At 34.3% G+C, this 9,652-nt stretch overlaps 1 protein-coding gene across 2 annotated transcripts; it reads right to left on the minus strand.

Moving 5' to 3' along the window:
- Window positions 1–2,758: 2,758 nt before the first annotated feature.
- Window positions 2,759–7,514, minus strand: LOC104098999 (ras-related protein RABH1b-like). 2 transcript variants are annotated; one of them, XM_070177012.1, is made up of 7 exons: window positions 7,135–7,514; window positions 4,973–5,043; window positions 4,292–4,380; window positions 4,035–4,146; window positions 3,422–3,512; window positions 3,067–3,220; window positions 2,759–2,786 (listed from the first exon to the last, which is right to left on the minus strand). In XM_070177012.1, exons 1-6 carry the CDS (start codon window positions 7,249–7,251, stop codon window positions 3,074–3,076), a joined length of 627 nt encoding a protein of 208 aa, XP_070033113.1. In that variant the 5' UTR covers window positions 7,252–7,514; the 3' UTR covers window positions 2,759–2,786; window positions 3,067–3,073. The 2 variants fall into 2 exon arrangements, with proteins under 2 accessions (XP_070033113.1, XP_009604156.1); XM_009605861.4 differs by lacking the exon at window positions 2,759–2,786 and having other exon boundaries at window positions 2,821–3,220.
- Window positions 7,515–9,652: the final 2,138 nt, after the last annotated feature.

The following is a 9,652-nucleotide window of genomic DNA, read 5'->3' on the forward strand; positions in this document are numbered from 1 at the left end:
AAGAACGTTGGAAATTGAAGGCATATTTCGAAGGGCCATCAAGATGACCATGAAGGGGAAAGAAAGCTGAGCTGGACATAGGTGAAATTGACGTGTGCCCACGTTTTAACCAATGGGAAGATGACACGTGGGGAAAGTATTTGGCCGACCCGTGAGGAATAATAAATGAGAACATCATAGTTTTGTGCACAATATGTTTTGACTACTTCTTAATTGGATTGGATAAAGGCGATTTGATTCACCATCAAATGAAAAAGGCCAAAAAAAACGAGAATGTATCGTGTTGCGTAACGTTTGTCAACTTGGATTTAGACTCGGTATATTTGGTTGAGTAAAGTAGAGGCTGATAAAGCTTGGCGTTTGGTGCAAAGACTAGTTATATAAACACTTATTATAAAAATTTACTGTATAATGACGGCAATAAATAAATAAGACTGAATTATGTGGTGAACAAGTAATAATTATGACACTCTAAAGTCAACGAGAAGTGTCACTAAGTAGTGTGTATATGTATACACGCACAGAAAAAAGAAACGCTCTGAATCCTATAAAACATAAAAATTGATCAAGAATCCTTACTACACCAAACGAGAAGCTATTCTTTAAAAGTATTAATGTCATTTGAGGTGCTTTGATAACAGTAACACACGTATTGATTTCAACTTTCACATGCTATCACACATAAAACAAGCACGAATTTTCACATAAGTTATGCAAATAATATTAACGCACAAAGTGTTCTATCTATAATTTAGAGTTATATGTAGGGAATCAAATGTTGTAGACTTAGTAGGCATTAGTGATGCAAATTTTGAACCGGGATAATCTTTTCACAAGCCGGAAACAAAAGAGCTCTCCTATCCTCTGCCAAAAATTACAGAAACAAAATAAAGACGTATCAATTTGAAAATTTTCTTTTTAATATAACCGTTTCAATAGTTTCGCTGCATTCAAAATATCTTGTGGAACACTGGCTTGGAATATGTTCGTACGTATTTCCCTTTTCTTTTCTATCACTAATATTTGTCTCCACTTTAGTGAAGTAAAAACAAAAACGGCAAAGGGCCAAATATATCCTTGTATTTTCGAAAATGGTCTAAAAATACCCCTTGTTATACTATTGGGTCATATGTACCCTCCCCGTCATACTTTGGAACAAATATACCATTATGTTGGATGAAGTGCCACGTGTCAGCACCAGATGAAAACGACCCATTTCTTTTTTTTACCCGATCCATTTTAAAAAATCCACCACCCGACCCATTTTAAAATTCAGTTTTTTTAAAGCATATATTTTGTAAAAACTGGAAAAAAATATTGTAAAAACTGGGGAAAAAAATAAAATAGAATTTGCAAAATATATATTTTTAAGTCTTTTCAGTTTTTTTAAAGTATGTTTTTTGTAAAAATTGAAAAAAAAATATTTTTTTAAAAATGGTTTAAAAACTGAAAAATATATATTCTGTAAAAACTGGAAAAAAAAAAAGGAATTTTCAAAATATATATTTTTCAGTTTTTTTAGTTTTTTAAAGTATTTTTTTTGTAAAAACTGAAGAAAAAAAAAATTACAAAATATTTTTATTTTTTTAAAACTAATGCATATATAGTTCACTGCTTTAAGAGAGTCTTTTTTTTCCCGTTTTTAAAAAAAAATATCTTTTTTTTAATTTTTACAAAAAGAATACTTTAAAAAAACTGAAAAGACTTAAAAATATATATTTTGTAAATTCCTTTTTTTCCAGTTTTTACAGAATATATATTTTTTAATTTTTAAAGCATTTTTTAAAAAATATTATTTTTTCAATTTTTACAAAAAACATACTTTAAAAAAACTGAAAAGACTTAAAAATATATATTTTGCAAATTCCTTTTTTTCAGTTTTTACAAAAATAAATTTCAGTTTTTACAAAATATATACTTTAAAAAAACTGAATTTTAAAACGGATCGGGTGGTGGGTTTTTTAAAACGGATCGGGTAAAAAATAAAATATCGTTTTCATCTGGTACTGACACGTGGCACTCCATCCAAAATAAGGGTATATTTGTTCCAAAGTATGAGGGAAGGTTATATATAGCCCAATAGTATAATGAGGGTATTTTTAGACCATTTTCGAAAGTACAGGAGTATATTTGGAACTTCGCCGAAACAAAAATCTCGTGGAATAGGATCTCAACTCGAATAAAGTATGTGGTGATCAATAACACCACGGCAATCCAGGTGCTATTCACAGAACCAGTCAAGGGTTAATGGGCTAGATTTTGGGCTGCATGTCGTTCATATGGCGTAGTAAGAAGAGTGCTCTTATCATTATGAGAGAACGTAGAATCAGAATTTTCCTAATCAATCGAGGATATTACATTAATCATAGTTCAATAAACTAACCCGTATTCAAGATTACTAGCACTCTGAAACTGATTTATAAATGTAAAGCAAAAGCTTGACATTAACAAATGTTGCTGCAATACTTCAGAACATGAGAAGAATAAATCAGTAATAACAAGCACACTCCTGTTACAACGTTGACAGAGGAACACGAACTATTTACTCTTAGATAACTCAAAGTGACAAATTGGGATTTGGTCTACATTCCAGCGAGAAGTACAAACTTATGAGAAAGTATAATGTAGCTGCTTTTATAGTACCATCTAATTCAACCATACACAAATTTTCGCGCAAGGGTAGAAAATGATCTGCAGAAAAGTATGTCACAGCAGAGTAGTATTGTACTAGCAAAGCTACATCCTGTTCAACCATCACTTACCCAAGCAAGTCCAACCAAAATTTCCTATTAAAGAACCACAACGAATCAACTGATAGTATGCGCTTAGAAGAGTTGTTCCCCAAAAGGAGAACTGCTGAATTGCATAGGTCTAGAGACAAATACAAATAAGTGACACATGCTAGATCTTACCCAACTAGGACGACAACCTCCTGTATCCAACTTTAACAAAAAATAAAACTCAAAGTATTCAAATGTTTCGAAAGTCAAGAAAGAAATTTACAGACACATTTGTTATGGAAAACAAAATTTAAGAACTTGAGTTGAAAGCTATAGAATTGCAAACCATAAAATTAACAAGCACATCCTCCTGACTGTGGTTGTGATTGGAACGCATTTGAGTTGCTTGACTTGAGGTTGACATCAACCATGTCTTCTTGCTTAGCTGAAGACAGTGTCTCCATTCCTGGCAATGCTGCTGCAATCTTTCTAAAAAGAGGCTGTGCAAGGTTGATTATGCACTATCAGCAACAAACTAGCAAGTGGGTGCAAGAATAAACAGTTCACAACAATAACATGAAAACATCAAAGCCTGATCTTCTTAGCATGACAGCACAAATGATGCAGATTGTAATCTCCCATACGAAAGATAAACTTTCTCACATTTTATTGAAGCCAAGTGTAAAGCTAACATTACTCACTTTAATATTGAAGCCAGCCTTCGCACTGGTTTCAATGAACATCACATTTAGTTCGCGAGCTTTTGCTTCTCCTTCCTCGATTGAAACTTGCCTGCAATTTGTCACAGGACCAACGAGCGCATGAGAATTCTGCCATTACTATAGCAATAATAAACTACTCATAACAGCAGAAAACTCCAGTAGCATACAACACAACACAAAGCTCACAAATATTTAACCATTTCCTTAGGCACACACTACACTTTGCAAGGAGCAAAAATGGGCGTACCCTAAACATAATGGACCATGAAATTCTCACTACAACTCTCTCCTCTTTCTTAAACATAAAGTGGAATTTCTAGCACATACAAAAAAATGGCAAATACTTTATCACTCCATGAGGTAGACGCAGAGAACAAGATAGGTAAGAAGGTTAAGGATCGTTAGTAGAGACCTCGACATCACGTAGCCAAAAATGCAGGAAGAAAAGGCCAGTAAAATGAAAGAGATGTGTGATAAAAATACATAACGGAAGGTAAAGATTACACATCACTAGTCTCAAAAAAAGCCGCTCTTACCCCCCATACCCTCCAGAAAGAAAAAGGAAAAACGAGAATGAAATAGTTATGGCTACCTTTTGTCAACAAGATCAGTTTTGTTACCAACAAGGACAATAATAACATCGCTACCCCTCTCTGTTCGAACCTCCTCAATCCACTTTGAAGTATTTAAGAAGGACTGCCTGCCTGGAACCATTAAAAGTACAAAGTCACTTTAGCAAGGGATATATCATCTATGTAATTCTTTTCCAAGCAAGAATCTATAAGAAAGGATTACACATAAATTGAGTATGATCAGGAAAAAACTTCATAATATCGAAAAGTGACATACTTGCAACATCAAACACAATGACAGCAACAGAGGAGTCCCTAATATAGCTTGGTATGAGACTCCTAAATCTCTCTTGACCTGCAGTATCCCTGAAAAGGTATCACGAAAAGCAAATCTAAGAGCACTTTAAAATGTAAATTAACTGCTACACCCAGCAGCAAGTGAACCAAACAAGAAGGCTGGCAAAAGTGAAATATTTTCCCAATCAATGAAAACAGGTCAAGGAAATTTATTACCAATAACTAGCTAGAGAAGAATGCTTTGTCAGGCCAGGTTATTTTCAAAAATATGTCTAGGAATTCGACGATTACTGATAACCCAATAGGAAGGGATAGAGTTAAACATTAGGATCTCTCTTTCTCCGCCAGAAAAATGAAGCAAGAGCAGTATATCTGAAGGCATCACTAAAATTTGTTTTAGCAAGAAAATATAAACTGACCAATTGCCATCTCCTGATATATGTTAACAACTCATATAACCAAGGGTAGCTACATCACTTTTTATTGAATAGGGAACTCAAGACATCACTTTGTACTGTTAATTGTCTTACGTTGAATAGATTTATGCTATTTCTCCTTAACAAAATGGCACAAAAGTGACGTATTAAGAATGTTATAAATAGCGTTTATGCTAATTAGAGCTTGAAGAGCAGGCATTGTCTCGTCAAGAAGCATATCCTACCATAGCTGCAATCGTACTGTACGATCTTCAAGGTACATAGTCTTCGACAGGAAGTCAATACCAATTGTGGCCTGAACAAAAAATTAAGTAAAATGAGGATGAGAAGAAAAATTATTCTTCAAATTGACATACTTTACTAGAAGAAGTGAAGCAGGGACTAGAAAATCTAGGTTACGAGCAGTTTCACAATCAAACAGAGAACACAAAAGCTATTCCATCAAAGCATGGAAAATGAAGTTGTTCTAATCATAGTCTAAAAGTTGGCAAAATCACGAAAAAGATAAAGCAAGTCAATTATTAACTGCCAAGGTCTAAGAGTGTGATACATTATCTTGTCAATGATGTGCAAGGAAGAAAAAGCTGCTTTTCGGATTATTAGAGACCGAGGAATATGATATGAAGCAATAAAGTAGGCACAATTTCTATATCCCACTGCTGAATGCTGAAGTGTATATTTCAATTACTTGTATAACAGAGGAGTGATTACTTCACATTTAACGCTACAAAACCTATCAGTCATTAAGGAAACCAACTTAAAGAGAGCAACGCACTCCACTCAAAATTTGCAAACAGACAAATAACCTATACTTTTGTACTTAGGGGCGGATCTACCTTATGAGGTAGGGGTGCCACGCCACCCGCTAGCTTCGCTAAAATTCTTACTATGTACCTAATATCTCTGAGAAGAAACGTATATATGGATAGAGTGGCACCCAAAAGTCACAAAGTGGAAGTGGGTGCCATTGGTTCAGCTTTCCCTTTGAAGGCTTTCCTTGGCCTCATGAATGCAAGTTCGATTCCCTGTTGGAACAGCTCCTTTGATTTTTCCTTTTTTCTACTTGTTAAAATTTCTTTTATTTTCAGGTAAGCCTCTTTTCCTTCTTTTTCGGTTCTTTCCCTCTCTCTTCTTCATTTTTTTAACTTTCAGTCCTCATTTTGGTTCTATCATTATACCTTACTTTATGAACAATTAAGTTCTATAGATAATTTGAATTGATTTTAATTAGCATATAATTTCTTTATTTTTAATGAAACGATATTAATTTATATATTGGAATATAATTTGAGCAATATCTTCCATTGGGTTTTGAAAAAAAATTAAATGGCTTGATTGATAGTCGTTTTGAGTCTAATATTATAGGTTGAATGTTGAAGGTTTTTCTTTGAAAATAATTGTCATATAACTCAAAAATTAAGATGGAAAAATAAACAAAGAACAATACAAGTAAATTAATCTAGTCAAACAAAGAATATATTATTAAGCTACTCTTTAAGCAAATATTTATATTGGAGGCGTTCTTTCATGAAATAGTATTTTTCTTTTGCATTTTTGTTTAGAATGTGTTTAAATTAAACATTAAAAATTCGAACTAAAATCGAACTTATTTGATTTGTGAATGAAAGGCCTATTCAAATTAACCAAAAACTAACCGAACCGACCCATTATTCTTAATCTGTCTTTGTAGCTACTGACATGTATACTGTATGCATAACATGGTGGCACATCTGAAGTACAACCTTCGAATATTGGATCCGCCTCTGAAGTACTACACTCTAACAAATAATATGGCCAACAATGCATTGTGCAAAATATATATATTACCGAATGCATGGCAGTGCACATGCATCTAAGTATAAACATATTATACATACAAGTGGCGATAAATGTGCGTTACAGATAAAGATATCGAACAATGACTTACTCACAAAAATACGCACTCAGATATGTTCCAGATATAAACCATAATTTTCAGTTACAAGGTTATCCGATACTCAGATCTGTTTCAGATAAACCATACTATACAGCACCATTCTAAACGAGATTAGAAAAATTCAACCTCTAAATAGAATCCTAGTAAGAAACGTCTTCACCTACACTCTCTGATTCTACTATGCATAAATTTATCAAGTGATGCTCGAAAGACTAACCTTCCAATGTAAATGCCAAAGCTAAGCGTATACTGAATCAGGAACAAAGCGAACCATAAAAGTTGATAGTAATACAAATAAAAAACTCTAACAAAAAGAAGATCATCAAGTCCTTATAGAGCAAAACTAAATATCACTAACGACAGGCAGAAAATAAATGTAATTGAGAAGCAGATCCGCAGAAAAAGAAGGTTAACGAATCACATGAATAATGAAGCAGGAAAAGTGTATACCTGATAAGTGTTATCGAATTTATCATACATGAATCGCGTGATAATACTGGTTTTGCCGACAGATTGATCTCCTAAGAAGACGAGCTTGTACTTCGCAAGAGCCGAAACTGGAGCCATATCTAATCGGATCTTTCGAAATCGCTAAGTTAATCGCAGTTCAGAGATAGCGGATCCGATCAGGATTTTCCGACGGAGTATCAGAGATCTCGCCGGAAAATGATCACGGAGAAGGCAAATGGGACTATGGATTCGTGGGTTTAGCGAGAGAAATTAAGAGAGTGTGTGTGTGTGTGTGTTTTGTATCGGGAGGGAGCAGAGCGCGTGATAAGTGTTCCGTAACATGGTTGTATTACTTGAATTTGGCACATGACATTTGCGGTGTGATTTGCTGGCTTTCGTGAAATTTTTATAGTTTCCTTTTTGTTGTATTCATGTTCTTCTTTTTTCTATTTTATTTTATACTTTTTCTTTTTTTGAAATAGCCTCTGATTTTCAATTTGTACAGATAGTTTAACTAATATTCACTTTAAATTTTACACTATTAGATTAATTTTACTTGTATTAGTAATCTATCTTATTTTCAATATTAGAATCTCACTTTGTATGAAGGTTACTTGTAAATATATAGATTACTGAGCAGCGCAAAACTAGAATTCTATCTGCGCGACGATAGAAACTCTGATATGTATTAAGAAAATCTATTGAATATATGCGAATAATTTATTTATAATTTAATAAACTATAATTCCGGCTAGTCTGATAATATTTCGTCTAGAACTGCTAGCGGTTTTTGTTTCATCACACTATTTTTATTTTTATTTTCAATTTTTATTATTACCATAATTATTATCCTTTCACTTATTTGTTACCCTTTACGGTGCTGATATTATTTGTCTGGTTTCTGTTGTTGTTACAGATCTTTTGTCTCTGAGCCGAGGGTCTCCCGGAAGCAGTCTCTTTCCTCTGTGGTAGGGGTAAGGTCTGCGTACACTCTACCCTCCCCAGACCTCACTAGTGGGACTATTATTGGGTTGTTGTTGTTGTTTAATAAACTATAATTTTTAAAATTCAAAACGCATAAATTCAAAATTTTAGATTTGCCTCTCATACTGCAATAAACTTTTCGTCTCGAAATACAAAACTATGAATTTGTTAGCGTTGTAAAACAAACACACACAAGCTAACACTTAAAAAATTGGTATACTCTCAGTGTGAAATTTTTTAAATGTCTAATAGTTTATACAGAAGGGTAAAACATATTGTATACGGTAAAAATCGGTTAGTCCTTCGTACGAATTGGTTGAAATAGTAATGCATTAGATCGGAGAAGCATCTTCATATTCAGGTTGAGGTCCGAAGTCAGGTCACCAAACTTCGAGCCCTAGCAACCGATCAATATCGAGCTCGATATCATTATCGAGCTCGAATCCAAATCGAACTATGATGCAAAGTGAAGTTATCGAGCTTATGAGGCAGAAACCGACGAACACTAACCCCGAATCAATACAAGGAGCCGGGTCAGAATCGAGCTCGAGTCAAGATCGAGAGCTCGAGTCAATACCAAGCTCGAATCAATATCGAGCTCATAGACAAGAGCCGTTGCAATCCCACTAGAGGAGAGAATCCCAGCAGGAATTATGGAAAAACTGATTTATCATGGGTCTCCCACTATGTATTTTTAATTATATCTAAAGTAGGATCTCTCCACTATAAAAGGGATGATTATTATTTCTGAAAGGACCAAGTTTTTGCATGCATTGTAACTGAGATATCATACACCCATATATTGAAGAGTTACCCTTTTTTAGCTTGATAAATTGATTTATCTTGCCTAATCTGTAAATTATCCTCTTTCCAACTTTGCTTATTTTTCATTCTCTATAGTCAACACTTGATATTTCTATTCATTCTTACGATTTGTGTCAAATTATACCATATACCCTTAGAACTACGTACAAATTTAACTCAATCCGTTTTTCGGGTAAAACAGTTTGGCGCTCACCATGGGGCTAAGGATAATAGTGGTTATTTGATACAAATCTGCAAAAACACGCCGTTTTGCGCTTGTTTTCAGAAGTTTCTTTGATTTTGGATTAGCAACAACTAAACTACCAATTAAATGGCCTTACCTATCGACAACGAAGCTGGTCTTTAAGATGAGAACAATAACTTGACACCTAGTACAGAAAGGCCGCTTGTCAACGTCGTCGGAGCTCGAATTGAAGTGCCGATAGATATTAATTCGCATGTGGCCATTGAGGCGAACCTACATTCTAAACCTGAAAATAGCATACATGGTGGCACTCAGTATGCAGCTCGAGATATCCATAACGTCGAGGAAAACGGCGTCAGCTTGCGTATGATTTTCGAAATGTTACAAGCTCAACAGGCATCGATAGCTCAGTTGCAGAGTCAAACCCAGATACCGAGCAAGCCGGAGCCCAGTTAACCCCGAGAAATCACCCATACAACGGAACCATCTATAATGAAATCAAATGAGCAGAAGTCGGGGACTAAT

Source organism: Nicotiana tomentosiformis, chromosome 1, assembly GCF_000390325.3.
Source record: "Nicotiana tomentosiformis chromosome 1, ASM39032v3, whole genome shotgun sequence".
Classification (NCBI taxonomy): Eukaryota; Viridiplantae; Streptophyta; class Magnoliopsida; order Solanales; family Solanaceae; genus Nicotiana; species Nicotiana tomentosiformis.

Excerpts from the sequence above, each read along its gene's own strand:
- LOC104098999 (XM_070177012.1), bottom strand. The coding sequence starts at position 7,251 with ATGGCTCCAGTTTCGGCTCTTGCGAAGTACAAGCTCGTCTTCTTAGGA. Across the intron at positions 4,381-4,972 it reads ACAGTACGATTGCAGCTATG|GGATACTGCAGGTCAAGAGA; the intron begins GTAGGATATGCT and ends ATACCTTTTCAG. Across the intron at positions 3,221-3,421 it reads AGGCTGGCTTCAATATTAAA|CCTCTTTTTAGAAAGATTGC; the intron begins GTGAGTAATGTT and ends AACCTTGCACAG.